At 38.2% G+C, this 26,284-nt stretch overlaps 1 protein-coding gene and 2 pseudogenes across 1 annotated transcript; 1 reads left to right on the forward strand and 2 right to left on the reverse strand.

Moving 5' to 3' along the window:
- Window positions 1–681: 681 nt before the first annotated feature.
- Window positions 682–3,764, reverse strand: LOC147626304 (cytochrome P450 71A19-like). The gene is made up of 3 exons (XM_086816782.1): window positions 3,696–3,764; window positions 3,076–3,516; window positions 682–786 (listed from the first exon to the last, which is right to left on the reverse strand). Exons 1-3 carry the CDS (start codon window positions 3,762–3,764, stop codon window positions 682–684), a joined length of 615 nt encoding a protein of 204 aa, XP_086672908.1.
- A 9,397-nt stretch (window positions 3,765–13,161) lies between these two features.
- LOC147626305 (eukaryotic initiation factor 4A-6-like) lies at window positions 13,162–18,813 on the forward strand (annotated as a pseudogene).
- A 384-nt stretch (window positions 18,814–19,197) lies between these two features.
- LOC147626306 (histone H3-like centromeric protein cnp1 pseudogene) lies at window positions 19,198–19,689 on the reverse strand (annotated as a pseudogene).
- Window positions 19,690–26,284: the final 6,595 nt, after the last annotated feature.

Raw genomic sequence — 26,284 nt, forward strand, 5'->3', positions numbered from 1 at the left:
AGTTTGAGCTGACTCTCCATTTTTAAAAAAAAGTCAAACACGGAATACTGAAGCTTCGAAGCGCATATGGTAGGTATACACCTTTGACATCAGGAAAACAAAAAGGAGGGGCTCTCCACCCCCCCTTTGGTCTGCGTTAAGGAAGACAACAGGGGGCCAGGGAACCCCCCTTTTGTTTCCTCATGAGGCCAATTACAACCTCTTCGAATAATAGAGAAGTAGCCCCACACAGATCTATTTAGCCATAGGAGAGCTCTCACTTCTAGTACAACCGGTACAACAGTGCTTAGCTAGGGTATGTGAGTTTTAGCAATGTATACAACTCCATGCACACTGCATCATTGCCCTTATGAGGAAAAAAAGCCCCCCCCCCCCCCCCCCCCCCCCCCCCCCCCCCCCGTGGTATGCGTTAATGCAAACCATGAGGGAAAATTTGCAATAGAAGGAATGTACGTTGAGAAACGTAGAGGAAGAAATGACACTCACTGTCCCCAGCCATTCTGTTAGAGACAGAGATTTTCAAAGGCTCAGCGAAAATGACAGTAACTCTCATAATGGGTCCCACAATCCTGCTAAGCATTCTTGTGGCTCACTTTGAATGATTGTTAGGCTGAGATTCAAGGTTGACCACTTAACAACATGACTGGCAAAAAGAACCCATTACACCGGCATATGACCTCTTCATCCAATCTTCAAGCGCAGGGATTCTTCAAAGGAGCTATACAAGTCTGGTACCAAACCCAAAGCTGCCCTCCCTTCACAAACAGCTGCCCACAAAGCCCAAGGCTAACAGCACAGACCCGGCCAAAGCTGCAACCAAACAAGTCTGGAGACCAACCACAGTAGTAGAAAATGAAGGCCAAGGTGATGGAAGAGGAATCCAAGAAAATGAGGTGTTCGAATTTCAATCCTTAATTCAGCCTTGTCATCCTCATCTCGTGACCTTTTTCACATCGCTTACTTGGTGGCAATGACATTGTGCCTGGAAATAATACTATATGAAGTCACAAGTCTGCCAAAGGCGCTCGAGGAATAAGAGTCAAAAGTGGGGTATTGCAGGCCAAAATGTGTTTGCATATAAAACCCTACCTATAGTACATGTATATATATATTTCTAGCTAGTTATTTATTCTCTCATCATTACACCATGGCTAATCTGGCTAATGAGAGTCACTTGTACTAGAAGAGGTAAGGAAAGGGACAATTGTGTCACCTATATCGAAGGTGTAGGAAAATGGTCAATACGTGAATACATCTAAGTGCTAGTTGGTGTAGTAAAGGAGAGTCCATAGGAAGAGCCTCACAAAAAAATCCCAAAACCATGTTTTTATCTCACACACATGTTCCATGCATCATTATCATATAGGAGTGCAACATTACATAGCACTATGCATTAAGCACAACTGTTTTACCCCATGCCAATACATAATGCAATTATGCTTTGAAAAACTAATAATCTTATACTCTCTACTATCCTGTTGATAAGCCTTTTGCCATCAAAAGCACATAAGCATATTGTTCATGCATCCCTCCTCAATCATATAGTGGTTCGCATCATGAGTCATGCATTAGGCATGACTGCATACATTGAGACCTGAGCACTAAGAAGGTGAACATAAACAAAAGATAGGAGAACTCTAGAAAAAAGCACCAAAAAGAAGAGAAACGTGTAAATCACTTATAAAGTAAAAAAACAAACGTGTCATTCTGAAAATGCATCATTCGACTGACACGCCTACTACAGAGACATAAAACCCTGATTTTTGACATAGTTCATTTTTATCTAGAGTTCTCAAGTCTACATCAGCCTTCCAAGCCATGTGTCAATCCTTCCAAAGCTCCAGAAGGCCAAAGAAGATTTAGGTTCAATCCAAACTCTGGGCTTGGTGGTCGATACTTACACATGCATCTTCACCCTACCTACCGTCCACAAGGCATTGTTCTCCTGCATCTCCGGATAAAGTCACTGAAGAGGTAGCTTGGATCGATGTTTTTCATCACTGAAGAGGTAGCTTATCCCGACCAAACGGATGAGTAGGTCAATGATGCAAACCAATCCTATTCACATTATATCACAAGGTTGGATGCCCATTTGCAAGAAAGGCCACAATAAGCAGTCCGAGTGCCCACCCCTCTATAGAGCCAAGCTCCAGAAGCCATTAACGAATCCTCTACACAATAATCTGATAGAAGATTTTGGATTTCCATCATAACACAAAGGTCAAAGAAACCTAAATAAGGTTGCAGAAGCTAGGACAAGAACCATTGCAGGTTGAGCTGGTGTCAGTAAGGTTAAGCAACTCATGTCCCCCCCTAAGAATTTTGCACCAACAAGGCAATCGGGTAAAAATAGAGCACTAGGCTCATAGGAACCCAACTATTCAAGGAATCAATGCAAAACTAACATGCTCACTTATCTTGGTGTCAAAATAGCTAGGCCAAGAAAACCTTGTTCTAAACAACGTCGACAACAATGATTGGAATGACATATGATTAGACTAGTACAATGAGAGGCCAAGATGAAACAAATTCATGACAATCAATGAAATCGACCTCCTGTTGACGATTGAAATATCACTATGAACTCTTGGGAATGTGACACTCAAGAAGGCCATTGTAAACCTCAGTTGGATTAACATATCTAGTATATCGTACTATCGTGGTAAAGCCATCTTCCATTCTCCGTGCTTTAACACAATCATTACATTAACATGGTAGAAATTATATTAATGGAAGACATGTTTAAAATACAATATTTGTATTGTGTGTAACTTATTGTTATGCTTACTAGATATAGACCAAAAAGAATGTCCAATATAGACCAAAAAGAATGTCCAATATGCATCACAGAGATCAATTTCAACGTAAAGAATAAATGACAATAGGCTACCATTGCATGCCAATAGTTTGTTTTGATATGGGATAACTATTTTGTTAGTTGTTAAAACAAATATTTCACAATGACAACACAACAAAACAATAAAATGTAATGAATGCAATATTTTTTCAAACAAATATTTCAATACAACATAAGCAATAAAATGTAATGAAATGCAATAATTTGATCCCTTTTACCGTAATGACAGTTTTGGCGTCTGCCTTGTCGAGGTTATTGAGAACCATATCTAGCATGACAGTCCGTGTGCCCTCCTGGGATATCCCAGGCCTATCCTCGCACTCACGAAGCAGGCCCTCGAGGAGGACGTCCAGGTCCTTATGCACCGCGTCCAATGATCGTTTGAACCGGCGATCTAGGAAACCCAGGTAAGGTATGAAGTCACCTATCATGGGGACTTGGAAGAGCTGCGTCACTTTGTGCACCGTCTCTTTCATGTTGACGCCCAGGGCTATGTCTCTGACTTCGGAGAGCATTTTTCCCAGCAGCATGCAGGACACGACAGTCTCTGTGAGCGTGGCTATGGTATGGGTGAAGTCAATGGCAGCACCGGGGTTTCTTGCTTGATTGTGTTTAAGCTTTTGGATTAGCAGACTGATCTCTTGCTGCTGCTGGAGGGGCTGAAATACAAAATAATATGCACATGTACATCATATATTAAATCCAAATCATTGAATACCTCCAGTGAAGGTGCAAGTTGATCCTATCTGTTTATCCAAACCACAAGTCGAGGTCCACATACAAGATAGGCACAACATACTTGTTCATTGAAACTTGTCTGTTATACCTTGTTAAATACCTTGTGCCAAGGTCTACCTTTATTGTAAGAGTTAACTCTTTGCTGCCTCAAGTCAAGGTCTGAAAACATGACTTGCATACTCACCACAACACCTTGGGAGCATAGCAATGTTTTCTAGTAGTGTTTATTTTGTCGGGATGTCAGGGATTCCGCTCGCTACCCCGTGGGCGAATAGCACTGCCCAACATCAAAATTTCACTGATAAGGAGCGCCTATCGCAACGAATTTACGTTGTTCAACAACGCTCATAGTAGTGCTTCTTCGCTGCTGATGAGCAATGCCTATAGCGGTAAAATTTCACTACTATACTATGATTTCATTGTTGTGCAGTGAAAATAGCGGAACATATATGTCATATACCCACATAAAATGATTTATAGTTTTAAAAAAACATCCATTAGAACCCTTGGAGCTACTTTTTGAGAAAAAAAAAAGATACATAGCTAAAAACTTTTGAGAAGCGAAACAATGTTAAGATCATGAATCTATCCCATCTTGTAATAAATCTATATATGTTACTCATCAATGTCTATATCTAATGGAAGCTCAATGGAAAGATGGGATTCTGTATCAATGTCAATATCACTATCATGATCTAATGGACCATTGTCATGATTGATAGGTGACTCATCATTTTCTTCAGATTGATGTTCCTCATGCTCTTGATCGGCCCTCTCCAAATGTTTTCTTCATCGTCTTCTTCCAATGAGCTGATTTAAGGTAGAACTTGCACCTCATCGAGAGATTCGACCTTTGAGTGTGTATTTCCTAGCATAAAATTGCGAAGCCTCGAAGCAAGTCTTCTTTGTGAATGTGTGGGAGAGGTAGGAGCTTGCTCCTGAACAGGTGGTCTGTCCATGCATTGAGGTTTAGGTTCTCCTATCTGGAGGTTAGAAGTTTCTTGTCTCATACTAGGGTGGTCTTTGCTTTCGTTAGTGCAGTCAAAGATGAGCATCATTTTGACTCCACGCGGTATTGAATGATGGGTGCAACCTTATAAATAAGGGAGCTTTAGGGGAGTTCACATCCTCAAAAAGAGGGTTGTTTTGTAGCAATTTACTCGAGTGTAGGTGCATGGAAATGTGGAATTGTTGTGAAGAATCCCCCTATGAAAAGTCCTTTTTTTGTGGGAATGGTATGGCCGTACGCTTTGATAATGGTACGAGCGTATGCTTTCTAAAGTTGAAAGGAACAGGCGTATGCTTATTAGAGGAGGGTAGATGGCATGTATGTTTGCTTTTTGAAGGACACGAAAGTTGCTTCACAAAGGAATGGGCATGCAGTTTGAGATGGAGAAGGTACGGACATGGCAAATGAATGGTACAAGAGTGGTAAGACTACCACGGGCGTACGCTTCAGGTAGAACAACTATGCGGGCATTTGCTTTGGATAGGACAATTGGTACGAGCATGTCACAAGTGAAAAAGTCATACGCTTTCTGACGCCGGTGTAAAAGAGAATGGCATGGCATGGCAAAACTTACACGATCCGGCAAACAAAATGAATGCTTTGGAACAAGCCTACCCTTTGGGAAAGAACGGTCGTGGCAAATGTGGAACGGCTCTGGCACTGTCATAATCAGAGATTTCTCCAGATTTTTGAGCAGATGGAATGGAGTTTAAGGCTATAGGTCTGATGCGACCTACTATATTCCTTGACAATTAAGTTGTACCAACTTTGTTGAATGAAATCGAATGCTCTTTATGCCCACTTAATGCAATTATTCCATTTTTAATGTAAAATTCCACATTTAAGGATGAAGAAATTTCCTAATTGAACCGCTATTCGCTTCTCAGAAATGCTTGCAGAATATGATTTTCACTTGGTTTTTCCCTGAGATTCCTACTAATTTCCACCAATTTTTTGTGTTTTTGATTCAATAGAGACCAAGAGGTGGTTTCAAGCTATCTATTTATTCCTATAATGCTTAATGAAACTTAAATAAGATTAGTTTGTTGATTAAGCTAGGGTGTAATTTTGATGAAAAAAGAACAAAAATCAAAGAGTTGCATGAATATCAAGGGCAATGTTTGAGCACTTACTTACTTCTCCCATGCTTGGTGAAGATCTCAATGCTCCAATGCTTGATCGACCTCCATTGCTCCATGGAATCAACATCAACAAACAAAACAAGCTCAAAATTAAGCAACCAACTCGTGGACTTCACTCCAACCAGACCAAATAATGACTCTAGCAAATGAACAAAGTGGAAGACCCTAAGTTAAATGAATTTACCAGAAACGGTGCCAAAGATGTTGAACCTAACATACTACCTTGCACACAAGAGAGAGAAAAAAGAGAAGAGACACAACATGCAAGGGTCGAGGCCAAAGAGTTGCAGTTCACCAACCCTAATGAGGGTTAACTCCTCGTTGTAAAGCTGCTAGGGACTCAGTCCACCTCTACTTGTATCACCCAAGTAGGGATTCAATGGCTAGGTAAAGAGCAAGAAGGAGGGAGCTATGGAAATATCAACCTTCACCTCATGCCACATGCATACAAGAGGGACTTGGTAGAGAGCAAAGAGAGGGGAGAGAAGGTGAGAAGCTAGAGCATCACCATCCCTACAAGCACATACCAACAATCAAGCATGTAAGCACAACAAGCAAGCATACAACCACAAGCTCATGAGAGTGAGAGAGAGAGAGAGAAAGAGAGAGAGGGAAGACTCCAATGAGACTAATGAGATTTTTCCCTTTTCATATTTCAATAAATTTCTTATATACAAGAGCTCATAGTTACAATGGCTGGCCGCCCATTTACAATTGGCGGCCCAAAACTAGTCTTCCTAGCTCTATGTATAACTATTCCTTTTATGACCCAGATATACAAAAGCCATAAGCTTGGTCATTCCATGTATCTTTTACATTAATCGCTTTGCATGGTTACAAAATATGAATACAGTAAGCATAGCCACACTTGAAAAGTAATGTTAGACTAGAGTGGTTAACATACTTATGTGACGGGCATTACACAAGCCGTAAGCTCGATCATCCCTTGTCTCTTTTATATTAAGCACTTTGTGCGGTTACAAAGGATGAATACAATAAGTGTAGCCACGCTTGAAAAGCAATGTTAACCAGAGTGGTTAACATGCTTTAAAGACCAACATGCCATATTGCTTGGTAATTATTACCTTGTACGAAGGTGGTTTGATGGATTGGAGATTGCTAGATGTACGCCATAAAAAGGACAAATGTATCTTTAAAGTTCAATGGAGCTGAGTATATTTGGAGAGAAGGAGATATTTATGGGTCGTGGGTCTCCTCCAAACAAGCAAAGGGAAAGTATAGCAAGAAAAAGATTCTCAAGGATAAAGTAAGTTTTCTTTCAGTTTTAAGAATTATATTGTAAACTAATGTTTGAATGCGAAATCGCAATAGGAGATAGTCACTAAACACTATTATGTTTTAACAGGAGCTGATGTTAAATTCTCAAAAAGTGAGTCAATCACTTGGAGTGGACTCTATCTTTGAAGAAGAAAACATAGGTGCTAGCTTGTCATATCACACGAGTATGGAGTTTTATTGATTGTTGAATCATTTAAATGGTAGGATGCTTTATCTTCTCATATTTTTCAATGGTATGATAGGTTATCTTCTCATATGTTTATCTAAGAATTTTATTTTTGAATATATGTAAGATAAGTTATATTTTTTTTAATAAATGTAAGCTTATAGCTTAATAAACTTTTAGGCTCAAAAATATACTTCTTGTATTGACAAGTCTCTAACAATGAAATTCTTGTGAAGGAATGATTTTATCAACTTTATATTAATTTTATTTTTAATTATTGCTTGATTTTTTTAATTTTAATTCAAGCAGAATAATAGATAAAGTTACGATCATTTAAATTTATCTGATCATGTTTGTTAATGGTATGACTAGCTATCTTCTCATATTTTAATCTAAGTATTATATTTTCAAATGTATGTAAGATAAATTATTTGATGAATGTGAGATTTTAGATAAAAATTTAGGTTTAAGATTACACGCCTTGTATATTGACAAGTCTCAAAACGATGAAATCCTTGAGAAGATATGGTTTTATCAATTTTATATCGGTTCTTATTAATATTCTTTCTTGATTATATTATTTTTTATTCTAGTAGAATAATACATACAATTATTATATGCATTTTATACTTTGTTCTATTAGAGTGTGGGTATTTCCTTTTTTTATTTCATGCTTTGGTGTAGTCCTTTGAAGAACCCTCTCTTTTTGAAGGAGAATAATATGACAAAACTTGTGCACCATTTAAGGTGATTCAAGACTTTAAATCTTCTTACTTTCTTGTTTAGAAATGAATTATTGTTTAGTTTTGAATATATATTATTTTTAATAGATGGATAGATTCATGTTAGAGACAAAGAGCTTTGAAGGATTGCAACATTATATCTCCAATGAGGTGGGTAACATTTAGCCCTCATCGTGATGGTTTTTATTTGGAGATACTATTGTTATTTCCTATGTTGCCTTACATAAATTGTTAATGGTAGGACTCTTATAATGACGACACAATGGATGAAAACAATTACACATCATTTGTTGAGTTTCTAAAACATGGCACATCTAAAAGAGTGAGAGCAGTCAAGGATATTTGTGAAGTAGAAGAAAGAATGCATGTCATGTAAAATCAAGAAAAGGTTTGAATATTTCTCTATTTGAAATCTTAATGACACCTCAAGTTTTCTCATAAGCTTTTGGTATATTTATAGAAATCAATGCTTGAATTGGATGATAACACCAATGAAATTTCAAGAAAAATTCAAAGAAAACCAAACGATAAGAATTGTCAAAAAGAAAAATTTCAAAAAAGTCTATGTTTACTCTTGAATAAATAGCTTAGTATCCTTACATACTATCACTTACTTCTTTCTTAAGACATTGTTAATGCTTATTTTCTTGATTTTATAGATCAGTGAAAAGATGAGGATCCATATGCAACAAAAAAGTGTGCAAAGAGATGAAGATGCCAATTTTGAGGTATTCTTATAACTAAATCATGTTTTCTATCAATAACCAAGCTACTTTATCTTTATTTTAGTTTCAAGGTAATTTTGGACTTTTTTTTCAATAAGGATTTAGAAGATATCGAGAGATCAAACATAGGGATCACTATCGCTCCAAGTGAGATATTTAGAGTGAGTGATATAGTATTAACGTAATGCATAATTAATCAAGTTACGAGTTTTCCTTTGCATAACTTATATACTTTGAGACTTAATATTTGGTATTATAGACCTACGTGCATGATATCTCAGAGGAGAACATGAAGACAATTCTTTTGAAGTACTGTACTTCTCTCAAGAGTACATATTTGGGTCTTCAGAAGATAAATAGTAGTTTTAGAAACTACTGCAAGTACACTAAAAAGTTAGGGAGTGAAGTTATGATTATTGGGATTGTGAATTCGCTTATAGAAAATAGAAAAAATAGATTTAATTCGCAATGTAATTGACTTAATTTGAAAGATGTCAAGATTTTGTCATGATATGTTAGTCAACTTAATTAACTACAATATCAAAACATTATAGCTTTTTTAGCTATCTTCAACTCTCATTTAGTATAGCCGCCCCTTGCACACAGCCACCCCTCTCCACACCCCCTCATTTGCCACTTTTCAGATAAGGCAATTTTCCTTAACTCTTTTTCCCTCTTGCTAGGAGGCAGTCTCCTTAACTCTTCTCCCCTCCCCCACCCCCCGTGTGAAGAGACTTACAGCAGCCTTCTCGCCTTTAGCAAAACATTTTTGTGTTAAGGACATCTCACAATCCCCCCCTCCTCCCCCCATTTTGCGTGGACTTTAGTAAGAGGTTTTTGCCTTAGAGAGGGTTCATGCACAGTGGTCTTTTGCTCATATGGTCAGCAAACGATCTCAGAATTAAGATGTGATTAGAGCATTTCGACCGCAACAGCGAGCCCTACAAGACGATGTCCAAGATGGCCCCTTCCCGAAAATGTCAGAATATTACCTCCTCGGGAGGAGTGCGCAACAACGAGATTAGAGAAGATGCTCCCGATGCGGCTCCAACCCTCCCTTTACAAGCTCCTCAAGGAAATGTGGCCAGGTTAGCTTGGTTATCTTTTAAAGAAAAGTTTTTTTTTATATTAGTGTTAATAAATGTGTATCTTTTCCTTTTAAAATAATGACATAAAATTGTATAAAGTTACGAATTGAGTGATGCTGTAATCAATGAATTGCATTGAAATTGTTATCTTTAAAGAGTACAAGTTTTTCCTGGCTTCGACGCTGACTCCGTTCCATGCTTGTGTAGCCGGGTGGCATCGTTAGCAAAGCCCAGGAATGGCCCAAGGTATCCCTCATACCATTGGGAGAATAAGATTTGCCGATTGAGGTGAGGGATTATGATGCTGTCTAGTTCTGAGGGCCCAAGCTAGTGCGGTGAATACGCCCACCCTAGTGTGTAGACATCCCTCTGAGGGGCGGGAGGATCGAGCGATGGAGCCTGGGCGATAGGCCGGCTTGAGTCCTCGCTAGCAGGGCTGACGCAATGAGGTGTATGGTCCCTTAGGGTTTTGCCCAACATGTAGAGGTTGGAAGGCCAAATTCTAGATCATCCTCGGTACTATAAAAGAAAAGAATAAGAGGGCCGGTTTGGCTTGTATGAAATTGATTCATGTATAAACGTTTTTTATATATCTTGTCTTTGGCATTATTGTATTGTGGAAAAAGACTATTTTAACAAACCTTGTGAGAAAAGGGCCTTAATTAAGGAACATGTTTATTTATATCAAATAGTGTGGTAGGATTAATTAGAAAACAAATTGACGCATGAGTAGGGTGGAAAGTGGGAGGATGGAATGCCCCGACGGCACCATCCTACGGACGGGTGGACCCGATTAGTCGGGTAGCTTTCCAATAGATTAAGTGAAAGCCCTACGCTAGATAAATAGGTTCTTGGGTAACTCTATTCTTAAAGACTAGGCCAGCGGGCTGTGCCATGCATGGATGAGGAAAAAAGCGTTGCCTCTAGAAATCAAGTCTAGTAGTTGCCCAATTAATGATCAATTACCCTATGGGTGATTTGATTTTTAGAAGATCACGCTCCTCCTATGGGATAGGACTAGGTCTTACCTATGAATCGTATCCTTGAATATCTACATGGTCAACGTGTCGATAAATAGGAGATTTTCTCTAAGTTAAGACTTAGTGGACTATCTTAAGTGTTTCCCCTATTTTAGAAGGGGGGAACCTTACAATCTCAAAGAGTGAGAGTGGTCAAGGATACTTGTGAAGTAGAAGAAAGAATGCATGTCATGTAAAATCAAGAAAAGGTTTGAATATTTCTCTATTTGAAATCTTAATGACACCTCAAGTTTTCTCATAAGCTTTTGGTATATTTATAGAAATCAATGCTTGAATTGGATGATAACACCAATGAAATTTCAAGAAAAATTCAAAGAAAACCAAATAATAAGGATTGTCAAATAGAAAAATTTTAAAAAAGTCTATGTTTACTCTTGGAATAAATAGCTTAGTATACCTACATACTATCACTTACTTCTTTCTTATGACATTCTTAATGCTTATTTTCTTGATTTTATAGATCAATGAAAAGATGACGATCCATATGCAACAAAAAAGTGTGCACAGAGATGAAGATGCGAAAAGAAAACATTTTGAGGTATTCTTATAACTAAATCATGTTTTCTATCATTAACCAAGCTACTTTATCTCTATTTTAGTTTCAAGGTAATTTTGGTATTTTTTTTCAATAAGGATTTGGAAGATATCGAGAGATCAAACATAGGGATCACTATCGCTCCAAGTGAGATATTTAGAGTGAGTGATATACTATTAATGTAACGCATAATTAACCAAGGTACGAGTTTTCCTTTGCATAACTTATATACTTTGAGACTTAATATTTGGTATTATAGACCTAGGTGCATGATATCTCAGAGGAGAACATGGAGACAATTCTTTTGAAGTACTGTACTTCTCTCAAGAGTACATATTTGGGTCTTCAGAAGATAAATAGTAGTTTTAGAAACTACTGCAAATACACTAAAAAGCTAGGGAGTGAAGTTATGATTATTGGGATTGTTAATTCGCTTATAGAAAATAGAAAAAATAGATTCAATTCACAATGGAATTCACTTAATTTGGAAGATGTCAAGATTTTATCATGATATGTTGTCAACTTAATTAACTACAATATCAAAACATTCTCGCTTTTTTAGCTATCTTCAACTCTCATTTATGTATGAAGATTTCAAGTTTTTTATTTGAAGTTTTTAAAGTAATTTAAAACTTACCATTACTTTGTTTAAAAAAAAGTTTGTCTTTGATCTTATATTAATAGTTCATACTATATTTAATTACTAAAAATTTGAGTTAATGCATAGTATAGTGTGATAGAAATTATAGAGAAAAAATAAACTATTTCTTTATGTAAAATTTAAAGTTTAAAATATACTCGTAGACTATTTGAAAGCTTTGAAATATAGAACATTTTGCTTAGTAGCTTGTACCTTCATGTAGATGAATTTTTACCTGTGTTGATATATTACCTATATAAACAAAAATACCTATATTAATTGAGTATTTAAATATTTATTATATATAGAAAAAAAAGGTGTATTCAGTAGATAATTTCCTAGATGTAAATAGGTATATGTAGGAAAAGTGCAAAATAGAGAAAATACAACACTAACTCGATAATTTGTAACTAGGAAATGTAAAAGATTTTCACTATATAGAAAACATTACCTATATTGGGCACATTTTCTATATAGAGAAAATTACGAAATTTTCACTATATTGGAAAAATTATCTATATTGGGTAGATTTCCTATGTAATGAGGATTACCTATGTTGAATCCATATTTCCTAATTAAGCTATCTAGTAAGTGTTCCATATTTTCTCTTGTTTGTGCTTTTCCTAGATATGTTCAATTCTACCAAGGAACATATCTACCGAAAACCTTTTTTTTTTCCAGTGTAGAGAATAATAAAAAGCTCCTTATGCTAGTTGAAGCAAGAGTACTCCACACTTGGCACCACTCAGGTGGCGGAGAAACATGACAAGGTCATTCAAAAACCACTCAAGCTCCCTCATGACGATAATCTCTCATAGAAAGCGCCTCAGTTTACGAACAGAATAGGTCATCAATTCTGATGCAATTTCCAAGAGTCACAAATGGTTTAGAATCCCTCTATGAATGGCTAAAGGTGCACATAATTTTGTACCGTGCCTTGACAACCTGGCACAAGAGGGGATGCATGCATGTGTCAGTGGTACAAGTGTAAGAGAGAGGCCATTTGGATCCTTCTAAGCAAGGTACGTGTGCTAGTCGTCTCGAGGCTGGGTCTACGACATGCTTGATTAACGTCATTCGACCTCTGATTACATAAACATTTTTTATCTTAATGAAGCCGAGGAGTCGAGGATTCAAGGACCGGACCTATGCTATCTTTCACCACCTACTCCCACTACAATGCCGGCCCCCAAAGGTTTGAGCAACTTCCTGAACAAACATGTGAGACTTCTTGTCAATCAAGAGGGATGAGCTGACATTGGAAGGTATCACGCAGCCTAGGTGGATATGAGTATAGAGGATTGGAAGATTGATACCTTGTGTGATCTTTATGAAACCCTTTCAATCACCCAAAGCATGATGTTGTCAACACACTAGGAGGAAGGTGGATTGGCACACTGACAAAATGCGAGCAAGAGAACACACGGTCTCTACACCTGCACATGGAGACATTGATCAAAACACACTAGGAGGAAGGTCGATTGGCTCATTGACCACACGTTCTCTACATCACATGGAGATATTGATCAAAACACACGGTCTCTAGAGTCTACAGCACATGGAGACATGGATCAAAACACACCAGACATCATTACGCAGCAGTTCATATTTGTATCTTCTTGAGTCCTCCATTACCGTATCAGTCTTTTGGCACGAGGAATTGGTGTGTAGTAGCAACAAGTGTCTCTTGTTATCAAATCTACCCACTCAACCTGAGAGATATTCGCATCGTATCGGGCGGGGTGGAAGCTTTGGTAGAAAGGCTATCAATGTGGCTATAAATTTTGTCACAAATGACGATGAAAGGCTACTACAAGGCATTCGGAGGTTTTAGACTCTTGTTGTTGAAGAGCTTCCCTCCAATGTGCAGCGGATGGTAAGATGTCTTCACCTCTTTTGAGGCTGCTACAAGGCATTTAGAGGTTTTACAATGTTGTTGTTTAAGAGATGCCCTCCAATTTACAGACCTTCTCTAAAGCCCGTTATGGGATATAAAGCTATCTTCACCTATTTTGAGATCTTCTTGGATGGATAGTAATTTGACCATATCATTTCAGCTTTTTTTGAGATCTTGTATTGCAATTTGACCATACCATTTCACTTGATTACCAAACAAAAAACTTGCTATAACTCTAAGGTCCCTCCTTGGAGGTGCTTTGAGTCATGTTGTTGGGTGCCATAGGCCCCATTTCTCTCTCCCACCAAGGATGGTGTAAAGTGTGGCCGAAACACATTGTTGGACTATTCGAAGTCATGGTATAAATGCTTGCTTGCTTTGTTTGTCAAAGGAAGAGAGTGGGGTAGGGAGGGTGGGAGTGGTTGATTAGATCCTTGAGTAATAGAGCTTGAGAGCTTGAGAGAAAGATAGATTTATTCTTAACCCTGAGAGAGCAAGAGAAGAGAGGTTGGACTTTCCAGCTTCACACTAGCCACCTCGCAACTAGAACACCACACGCACCCCCATAACAAAGACCTAGAGGAGCAAGCTACCAATAAAGCCACCAACCCCTTTATAAGCCAGCCACAACACTGTCACACCAACCCACAAAGTCGGTGCAACCAAAAGCAACCAGCTAGTACAAAAACACCCAATGCTAGCAACAAGGAAAATGCACTACCACAAAACAAGAAGCCACTATCTAAAAGAAGATCGCATATGGCCATCTTTTAGCAACAAGCGGTATTCAATGCAACTCTGTCATCCAGGCACTTCTCGACAATTGGTAAGTTTAGGTAAACTCTTCACCCTCCTTTTATTTCTTATTTGTGATCCCCATCACTAAGTGAGTAGAGTGATCCCAACGTAGAGTAGAGCTAGTATAGGTGGGATTGTTTGGAGATACATCACTAAGATAGTCCAATTGCCAAACCACTTTCATAAGTCTCACACAAAGTCCTACTAAGGCTAAACCCAAACATGCTATCACTTATAATAACCAAGCCCTGGAAAGTTTTGGGTGTGTTGTATTCTTCCGCCTTCACTCACATCCTTTTGCCATCGGCACTTCGAAACTTTGACCTACATAGTCCCATTAGGAGAAATATGGACTCTCTTTTTTGCCCCTTAAGGAGTGAATAAACAAATATAGGCCTAACCAATGAGAGAGCTGGGATTCCAGATTCATGTAACATGAATCTTTTAGCCACATCTTGGCCCAAATCTTCCCTCAACAATAAAATAAGGGGAAATGTGGTGAATACAATGCTGTCACTTCTTGAAGGTTTGTGACTTGAATTTTCATTTTCTTTTTTTTTTAATGTTTGACTTTTCATGTCTCCCCTTTTCAGTTTTCCCCTCTTTCTTAGGCGGAACTCAAATTTATCATATCTCTTTCCCCACTTCTTCTTTCTTGACGAAATTTTATAGCCTCATTGTTGCTTGCCCTATCTGTAACCTTGTGAAATTTCATTTCATCTACACAATTACAACGTGAGTTTCACATGTTTTATGAGAGCAAAGCTTGTTCTACCAAAGCCATGAGATTTTCTTCACAAAACTTTACAGGTATATTGCATACTGAGCTTTCTTTTGTTTTTGTACTCCAAGAATCTCCGAGGGTGAAGAACAATGATTTTTTAAAAACTCAACTTTTTCAACATATTTGGGCTTCTCCGCAAAGAGAGCCATAGGTATATTGTCATTTTTTAATGTTGCTCCATGGTTAACCTTCAACTCATTTGGACAAAGCCATTGTAAGTCATATACAGGCTTTGACCTGAGTTTTTTCTTTTTTTTTTGTACTCCAGGAATGTGTCAATCAAGGAGCAATGGTCTTGTTATAAGTTAACTTCTTGAACATCTCTAGGCTTCTTTGTGAAAAGAATTACAGGTACAATGTTTTTTGTCAAAAATTTCTCCATGGTTAAATTTCATTTCATTTAGAGAGAACATTCACAAATTACACACATTTTGAGTTGAACTACCTATTACTATTGTATCTTAGGCCTCCATCTCAGTGAGATACACCTATTATCCAGAAATCAGTTTCTTTTCTTACAGCCTTATGATTGAGGGCTACAAAGATTCTTAGGTACGTTGCTCTCTACAGGGATTTAATGTGAAATTTTGTTTCACTTGTAAGTTTTTTTAATGAATTATTGTTGTTTTTGTAATTCATTAAAAAAACTTACTGAAACAAAATTTCACATTTAATGAATTATTATTGTTGACATCTAGGTAGGATCGATGGAAAGAAATATCTAGTGTAGATTTGAACATTAAGTTTGTAATGTTAATACATTCTTATATTTATAATCCAAAATTATAATGCTATGAACAAGAAAAGATTTTGTTAGTTTATGATCTCGTTAGGATAATTTTTTTTACATTCTCGAACAATAAAATAGCATGAGATAGTATCAGAGCTATATTACATAATATGTTTATAGTAATAATTTTATATATGGATAAATTTACTAACATGTAATAATAAAATCACATAAAAACATGCTGATAGGTAACTTTTGTATTTGGTTATTATAGATGTCTTCACGGAGGAAAAACATCAGTAACATACTTGTCGTGGAGGTCTTCACAACAGGAAAGATAGTGGCAGTAATTGGATTTGTGATAAGTACTATAAGTTGGATTGGATTTTGATGCGCCCAAGTACTCGAGGGAGTTTTAAGGTCAAGCGTAAGGATGTTGCAGACCCCAGCAAACATTGGAAAGGTAGAATTTTAGAGTTCAAAAAAGTGTTTAATGGAACAAGTACAGTAACAGAAGTGTTGATCCAACATGTTTATACACACAAACAAATATCTGTACACGATGAGAACTACATTGAAAAGTTTAAACAAAACAGTAAGTTTTTAAATTTTATCATTGTTTGTTCTTTTGCATCAAAGTTGTCTTTAAAAAATCTTTGCATTGTTCTAATTCAATATTGTTTTACTGAGACAGCTCTATATCCATCAACTTTGCATGAATGGCAGAATGTGGAATGTTTGAGCAGCAAGATACATGTTTCGCATGAAGATATAGGTTCTTTGATCTATGATAATAACTCTGCAACTCAACTTGCAACTCAAAATATCTTTTTTTATAATTCATTGTATGTAGTAGAAAGCCAGAGATTGCAGCATATCCCATTGCCGCCACTGTCTAGTGGTGAATGGTTGATTGGTAGCTTGGAGTTGTTAGGAGCATGTAAGTCTAAGATAAAATCTGACATCAATAGTGCTATAAAACCCACCACAGGCTCCAAACATGTGCATCCTAGTTGGTTTATTCCATTCTCATTGTTCGCACATTTGTTTGGTTCATGTGATGTTCTGAAGAAAACAAAGATTGGTTGAGTCTTGGCGAGTCAAAAGAACACATTTTGATGAGATGATTGAGTGCAGAATCAACCAATCTGATCTTAGTAAATCCTTTTTACTATTTTTTATGCCTCGATTTAATTGACATAGGTATTGCTTAGATAAACTATTGTGTTAGTCACATTTACTTACCATTATTTTTGTGTTGATTATAGGTATTTCATTGCTAGACAAACTTTGTGGGTTCACTTTCGATATAGAAGATGACGAATTTTGCAAGGGGAGTGGATCAGCTTGGATCAAGATACCCAAGATGAGACACATATAGTTCTCATAGATGTGGTTATCTTGTGGAATGGTCATAATCCTTTTGTAGTCAGCGCTCGCAGAGAGTCATTGCCCCATTTGTTTCTGAGATAAGAAATCCAATTAATGTCCAATGAGCCCCTGTGCAACTTCTATTTCAAGTTAGATAATAGAAAAGTCAGGACTCATAGAGTGAGTAATCCGTGACATGTAAGCAATGTGCTTCTCCACATATCCTTGAGATAGTGGAATCCTTGAGATAGTGGAATTCTTGCATTTGCCAAAGTATGACATCACTGAGATGAGGAGTTTGAGTGCTTTTTGCAAGAAAGCCTTTTTTGTCCTTGACTCGAATACACAGTACCTTCCCAGGAGAGAGACGAGGGCGGCTTGATTGCAGGAGCAAACCTGCATGCTCCATTAAAGCGACAGATAGATGATGCAGAGAAGGTAATGTTTTCGGTTTTCAATGCAACTTGACCAGCAGAGCCTCTAGGGCATCGGGACCCCCCCATCAATTTTTGCCGGCATCGCGCCCCCAGAGTAGCCCTGGTCGGAGGCTCACATCTGGGGGCTTGAATCTGCAGATTCAGGCCCCCAGACGACGCGAGCCTCCAACCACGAATGCTCTGGGGGCCGAATCCTAGCAAAATTTGATGAGGGGGTCTCGATGCCCTAGAAGCCCTGCTGGTCAAGTTGCGTCGAAAACTGATGTATATATCTTTAGCACACTCCATGCACACTCCATGCATAGTGAGTCTGATACTGAACTTGTGTGATGTAGAATATTATCTATATAGATGAGTTTTCATCCAGGCAAGGTGGCCGATCTGGTGGCCAAGGAAGGATGCAGGACTTGGCATTGAAGGAGTACATTGGGCAGCTTGTCAACGACATTGTTGTATTTCATAAGACACGCTCTCCTTCTTTTGCTGAGAACTTCTGGAAGTTGAGGGCACTAACAAAGGTTGGGCCCTTCAAGACCATCCTGACCAACTCTAGCTCGGAGAAAGTAGTGTTTCTTCGACGTTCAAAGCTGCTCTACTTATTCACAAATACTAGGTCTGCCCACTCTTCTCCATGGGGGCCCATGGCATGGTTGTTGGTGTTGAAGATCCCACTGTAATTAGGGAGGAACTACAGGGGCAAAATGTATTGATTCCTATGATTAAGAATAGCTCTGGCCATGGGGAGCCTAGCTCCAAGAAGCCTAGGAGAGAGCAGATGTACTTTTTGCCTGATGGTATCTCTTTACCGATGTAATGCACTTTGTAATCTTCTCTTGAAGCAATGAAAATGGATGTTTTTTGGATTTGCGTGCAATGTAGTTTGTGATACGTGCCGTTTATTATTGTTTTTTATTTGAATGTAATGTTTCTTTATCGAATTTATATGCAACATGATTCATACCCTAAATTTAATACGTAGTGCTTTATCAAATTCATGCGCAACATGTATTCGTCCAAATGCATGTAAGGATAACTCAAAGAAATAAATAAAATAAATAACAAGCGACTAAACAAAAATAAGATGCACAAAAAAAATTTGTATTCATATTCATAGCAATGTACATGGGATCCATTACAATAAGGGTTTTACAAAATCTCTTCAGAATCTACATTCCACATATGTCAAAGTAGTACACCCCTATCGTACTTGATCTCTGCTAGGACTATCCCTCCATCGCTGAAAGAACCTCACTATGCATAGATCCCTATCGTCGGTGATGGCGATCTTCCTTGCATGCACTGCTGCATACACTGAGTCTTCAAACAAGTCGATGAGGAAGGCTTCAGTAGCTTCTTGTAGTGCAAGGAGGGCCTCGGCAGTCCAGCGATCGGGTTGTACCATGCGTGATCTATCTAGGAAGTTCCTCCTGCTATTCCTAATCAGTATACGCTCCATAATCTCTCGCACTAGCTTCTTGAATAAATCCTTTGGTATTAGGAGGTACGTGGTCTTCTGGTAATGGCGAATCTCTCGAAGAGCCACTATGCCTGGCCTCCATCGACGCTTGCGATGCTGGCATGGTGGTGGCGGCGGTGGATGTGGTGGTGGTGCTGGTGGAGCTGGGGGAGGTTGTCTCTGCACGGGATTTCTAGGGGGGAATCTTCGGGCCGCTTGCTTGGTGCGTGCCATGTCTTCCAAGAGTGAGAACTCAAAACTCAAAACTCAAATGTGTAAAATGAGGTGAGAACTTATAGCCAAACTTTTTAAAAATCCATAAACTTGAATTAATGTATCCAGGCTTTGAAAAAATATAAAGAGTGATCCGATTGACTTAAAACTTTACTTGTGGACTCCTCTAGGAACGTCAACCACCCCAACAAAATCTAGCCCCATCAGAAGCCTCTGGGACACCTGTCTGGAGGCTCGCGCGTCTGAGGCCCTGAATGTGGGGATTCAAGGCCCCAGACGTGAGCCTCCAGAGACGTGTCTTAGAGGCTTCTGATGGGGTCAATTTTTTATCATCCATGAGTTTTTATGATGCTCGACATGTGGCTGAAGTTTCACCAAATTTTGATTTATAAAACTGATGGTTCAATCTTTTTTTTCCAAAAGCATTATAACTGGATTATACTTCACTGATAACAGAAAAATTCACCAAAACGAGTGTGCGCAATTGCATATTAAATGTATTGTCAACCAAGCTACATGAGACATTGGAAACTTAAAAATTCACAAAATATAAATCATGGGTAAAATGGAATTTTGCATATCGGATTTAGTATTGCCAAACCACAAAACACAGTAAAGATATAGTGCATCGGCCCATGTACAACTGATCACCGATGTGTGCGTGATTCCGCATTGAATTCATCCTCAACAAAACTACTTGCAAATTTGGAAACTTAAACTTCGCACAATGCAAATCATGGTCAAAATAGAATATCACATATCGGATATAGCATTATGAAACCATGAAATACACAATAGATAGTGCATTGCACCAAGTACAACTAGAGCTAGGCAAAATTTAGCTCCATTTTGCAGGCCACTGCTATCAAATACTTGAAGGTCTACTGGAACGATAACTAGAAACAAAGCTCCTTACAATCTACAACCAAACCTAAGCTAAAAACACAGATCCAATTACAAGGTAGCTTCTCAAAGCATATTGTTGACATTAAGCCTATGAACGAGAACGAGATCTATGGGCTTAATAGTGATATGTCGGGCATGAATGGCTAAAAGTTGACTGTCACTCATTAGATCAATCAAGTAGCTGCTTCCTGGAGAGCAAGCAAGGCTTGGCTTGACCATCGCCCCACATCCCTTGCCTGGTTCCTTGAAAAGAACTTGTGATGATGCCCTGACTGCAGATCTTACAGTATTTCTCGCACCAACCTAGAGAATGGTGCCTTAGGAATAATCAAGTTGGCACTCTTGGAATTTCCTTTTCTCACGTAGCGCAGCTGTGCCTCGTCTCCATCTTCACTTCTTATGTGTTGGAGGATGTGTATTACCAACTGTGGAGGACCAGTAGTGGGAGGTGGAGCAATCGGAGCATGTGGACCACCATTTCTAGACAATGGCGGCCCATCATTTTCGACAGACAGGCTATCATTATTGACCACTTTAGGGCCACCATTGTTGGCTCTATCAGGGGGCCATTGTCGCTCACAGTACGCTCACTAGATTTGGAAGAGTGTTGAGCTCTTGCTCTTGCATGCGCCTTCTTGATAGGAAGCTTGGAGCATGCCATGGTTGCATGCGCCTTCTTGATAGGAAGCTTGGAGCGTGCCATGGTTGCATGCGCCTTCTTGATAGGAAGCTTCGAGCATGCCATCGTTGCATGCGCCTTCTTGATAGGAAGCTTCGAGCGTGCCATCGTTGCATGTGCCTTCTTGATAGGAAGCTTGGAGCGTGCCATGGTTGCATGCGCTTTCTTGATAGGAAGCTTGCATGCACCTTCTTGATAGGAAGCTTGGAGCGTGCCATGGTTGTGATCATGTAGGATAGAAAGGTGGGGGGTAGAGTGAAGAGCAATGGGAAAAAATGAAAGGAGAGACTTGACTTAAATACGAAACTTTTAAAACTTACTATAGTGTAAATAAACTTTAAAAATATCATTTCATTTCTCCACCCAATCTCTCCCTCTATCTCTTGCCACCCCCCTCGTGCCCCTTCTCTCTTTGGAATTTTCATATATTTGTCTTAGGATTACGAAATCAACTTTTCATAATTTAAAAACATAGTTCGAAATCGAATTTAAAAAACATAAACCCTAAACCCTTTGAAATTTTAAACAAAATTTATAAGACATCTCATGTTTAAGATGGGAATATTGATGAGTCATATCCTTAGTACCTATGCTCTCTCTTAGACTCCAAATGCATCAAAATTATACTCATTATCTGGGTCTCCATTTCTTGCCATCTCTTTCTTGGGTTGCCAACCATTTTGCGTGGCATTGTCTAGCTGTACTATTTTCATATCTTTCTTTTCTCACTTCATATAGTGCCCTACTTATAAATTCTGCTTGAGAGGTTTTGGTCCTTTGTTTTTTTTTCCTCGTATCGTATATCTAATCTCCTATACCACCATTAGAATAATTGCCTCATAGAAGTGGAATCATTGATGCCACCTCCATGATCAGTTGCCTTTTGAAAAGCAGAGCGAGCTTGCCAGTGAGATCGTTCCATGCCTTGAGTTGACCATACTGCTAAACTTCCTTGATTTGCAAAGTATGGACCATGTGCCTCAAGTATATGCTGCATAAGAAGAGAGATTAGAAACACAAACTAATTCGCGATGATGAGGTTTTTTTGTAATGATGACAATACTGACCATGTAGCGTGTTATGCTGTTTGTAGTCCATGCCTCCACCATGTAGTGATAAAATTTAGCAACCATCTCTTTAGATGTATTGGCATCACCATCCCTAAACCTAATCTTTTGTAAGAGAGCTGCTAATCTATCTAGGTGTATCCACACTTTTGCCTTTGCAATCCTCATTCGTCCCCCGTTGCTCCAATATGGAACAGTGAGGTGCAACTTTTTCCATGCTTCATACTTCTCTGGTTGTTTCACAAGTATATTGCCTTTTTCATCTCGAGGTGGAGATATAAACTTCCTAGCCTTAGATCGGCCAAAGCATGGTTTACAAGGGATATTTCCACTCTTACCCGTTTTTTTCTCGTCCTTTTAAATTTCTACTTGGCCCTCGTGCAATCCAACTTTAGAAAGGACTTGTTCTACCTTCTTGCATGTAGCATCAGCTTCTGACACAGGTTGCATCTTGTATGCAATGCTCAATTCATAAGTGTTATACTCACACGTTCAAGTTTTTGCCCCTTGATAATCTCACTCTCATCAAGTTCGAGGAAAAACTTAAGCTTGCCTCTACATTTTTCCATAGACATATTGTAGAACTTGACCATAGCATAATATGAAGTTGTTGGATGCATTCAATACAAAGGCAACTTCTTTGGAACCATACTTCAATATGTGTGTGTGTTCCAGATGTGTAGGCTCACCAATCAGTTCTAAAACTTTCTCATTAATTTGTTGTTTCAAGCTTTCTTCACGTGAAATGGTTTTGGCAAAGGCATTACTCTCTTAGTTTTGAAGACTTGCTTAAAACCTGTATCCAATTGTTGATAGAGCATACTGTATGACTCAGAACTCGTTCCCACCTTGTCACATAATCCCTAAGCATCTGTAAGCAGTAAACAAGTTACTTACATCCCTAAGACGTTCACTTGCGATACCGTCTACAATGTCCGTCAATTTTTTATTCTCCAATGCATTTTTGACCATATCCTTGCTAAGGACTTTGGCAATAGTATCATTCTCTGCATGAGGAAACATATTCCTTCATTGCCTTCACAAATGATGTAAGTCCTTGAAATTGTGGTGGTCTTTGAGTTAGTGGATGAGGGTGATAAATGCACCCATCAACCCAAAGGTCAACATTTTTTTCCCCTGCATTTCTTTCTTGTTGCATTCTGTATCTTATTGCATCATCCCTTTCCACAGTTCTTTTGAACATTGGTGCATATTCATCCTAGTAGTCTCTTTCAATCTCTCTCTCAAGACAAAAGCAAGAACTCTCATAGCACAAAAAGGGATTGTGTCCATTCATTATTATGAGGAAATGCCTTATATACAATTGGCCCTTATTCACACTTGGCACCCAAAACTTACTTAACTAAGGCCTTGGGTGGCCAATATCTCCTAATGTACAACTTTTACAGTGCCTTTGCATGACGCTTATTAATGTCCTCAAATGGAGGAGCACATTTGTTAGTCCAAAAATGGGATTAACGACATCAACCTCATCATCGGAGTCTTGTTTATTCAACATGAGAATGAATGTTGAGATCCATGACAAAAAGTTGGTGTTGATGTTTTCCTTACCAAGGGCAACCATCTCCTAAGTGGAGAGCACGTTGAAGTTCCCTTCTTCTTGTACAACTTGGTGGTATGTACATAATCTCTTTGGATAGTTTGCATCAATTCTGTTGATGTAGCATAGAAGCTCGCAAGCCACCCAAAGAATGTTACTGTCGAGGATGATCATAAAAAAGGACATTATGTAGGTTTCCATGTACTCCAAGGTCTCCTTGTAGTCATGCTCAGCACAACAAGGAGGATAATAGCTTCGAAGTCAATGGTGCAAGATAAAACGTGAAACAACTCTTGCTACTAGCGAGCCCACTCAGTCCTCTCCAGGAAGGTAAGAAAGTTCTCATACACCATGGAATGATCCATTAGGATCCTGAGATGAGAGTGCAAGCCAAGAGATAGGGAATATATGTTAGAAAAGTGCACGTGTTAACCTAATTTGATGGTTAACAAGAGCTACCACCAATATCTTATATCGAGGAGTCACGATAGATACACCAAAGGCTCATACATTCAAGATATGAAGCAATAATGTCCAAAGCTACAACTTGGAAGCACACCCGTAATAGTGTGACGGAGTATTTATGGTGATTCCCACTTCAAGAGCATGTGGTAGCAAGTTAGGATGAAGTCCTAAGTGATGTACTTCATGGATATATTATGAGAGTAGTCATTGTAATAGCATTAGGCCTCTTATGAGCCTAAGGTGCCTGGCCAGCCATAGTTTGAGTGAGTGTGAACACCGTTATGGCCATGTATATAAGTAAATTTCTCTTATAATACAACATACTCTCCCAGTGCAATCGAGTCTTTCTCTTGCTAGTCTATCTCCTTAATGTATGCTAGTGAGTGTGAGTGAGTGAAGTGAGGTGAGGAGGGACAAATACCTGTAGTGCAACGCGACGGTGTGACAACACTCACGGGAGACGCGGGGGAATTGCTTTTCAAGGAGTTGTAGAGATTTGAGACCTCAAGGGGTTATGAGCTCGGCCATTGGAAAGATCCTCTCAACAATTGTGGTTCACTTGGTAATCTCTTTTTGGATGTGTTTCAAGGAAGGTTAGGGTGAGCCTTAACATTTTTGGCCCTGCTGCTCTGCCGAGGAGCCATCCCTTGGATTTTTCTATCATTTTTCTGTAATCTATGCATTACTCATTGCCCATTTTCTTGATTAATGGTTTCCCATGAAAAAGATGTGGATTTGATGGTAATTTGTGTGTGATTTGGTGTAGAATAGCTCTCTTTTTTCTTTTCGTAAAGAATGCTTTTTGCATAATTTTTAGCTTAATTTGCTGTTTTTGTTGTTATTATTGTGTTTTTTCATGTTCTTAGGGCTTGCACATAGTTTGTATTAGGCTTAGTTTACATCCATTTCATTAAACCATGCAATAGAAAGCAATTTTTAGTGAATGTTAGCTCTCTTTAATGTTAAACATAGAACTAAGATCATTAATTTTAGTTTAATTGTGTACTTGTTGTTGAAATTATATGGATTAGAGTGTTAGTAAGAATTAGGAGTAGCTTAATCTTTCAAACAATTTCTTAACACCATCAAAAAATCCTTGACTTTGATTAATTTCTCTTAATGGACTCGTTTTTGTCATTAAGGGTGATTAATTTTGTTCAAGAGACAAACAAATTAGAAAATATGTTAATTGGAGTCTAAATTGATCATATGAGTAGTCGAAATTAATGTTTTTGAGTGTTTTGAGAGCATCTAGATGCATCAAGACACCTAATTACATCAATTTTTTTATTAATAGGAGAAATTTGACTCTCTTTGCTTAATTTTGCCTGAAAAGAGGAGACCATAATTAAGAGTCTAATTAATCCCCTATTTTAGATTAATTCACACATTTTTTGATGCACAAAGATTAGCATTCCCTTGCTCTATCCAATGATGTGCTCAATTGCGTGAATTAATTAGAGATTAGTGGTTAATTAGAGTCTTTGATTAGTGTAAAAGATGGAGAGATTAGTGGAAAGATTAATCATAGATTAATTCTTAATCACTTTTCTACATAACTCATTAAGGCTAATGAGAATTCAATGAGTAGATGCTCATGAGTTGTCGAATTGTCCATTTTGTAGGTCATTGAAGGGTGTAAGGAGTGTCATTAAAAGGTTGACTTTTTTGATTCCCACTTACCTTTTTGGAAAAATGTCCATATTTCTTTCATTTTAAATTCAAAAAATATTCCCCCCAAAAAGAGGAATTCATGTTTTCCACTAGACTAAAAATAATAATTTAATACTTTTATGAAGTCTGGTTCACGACGTGAACTTTTTTTTGTAACTTTACGGCCAAAGGGTTCACACCCACGAGAACCGCATCCAAAAATAAATAAATGAATTTAAAACTTCCCTGAAGTTTTGATCACGA

Source organism: Cibotium barometz, chromosome 22 (assembly GCF_041138505.1).
Source record: "Cibotium barometz isolate CiBa-2024 chromosome 22, ASM4113850v1, whole genome shotgun sequence".
Lineage (NCBI taxonomy): Eukaryota > Viridiplantae > Streptophyta > Polypodiopsida > Cyatheales > Cibotiaceae > Cibotium > Cibotium barometz.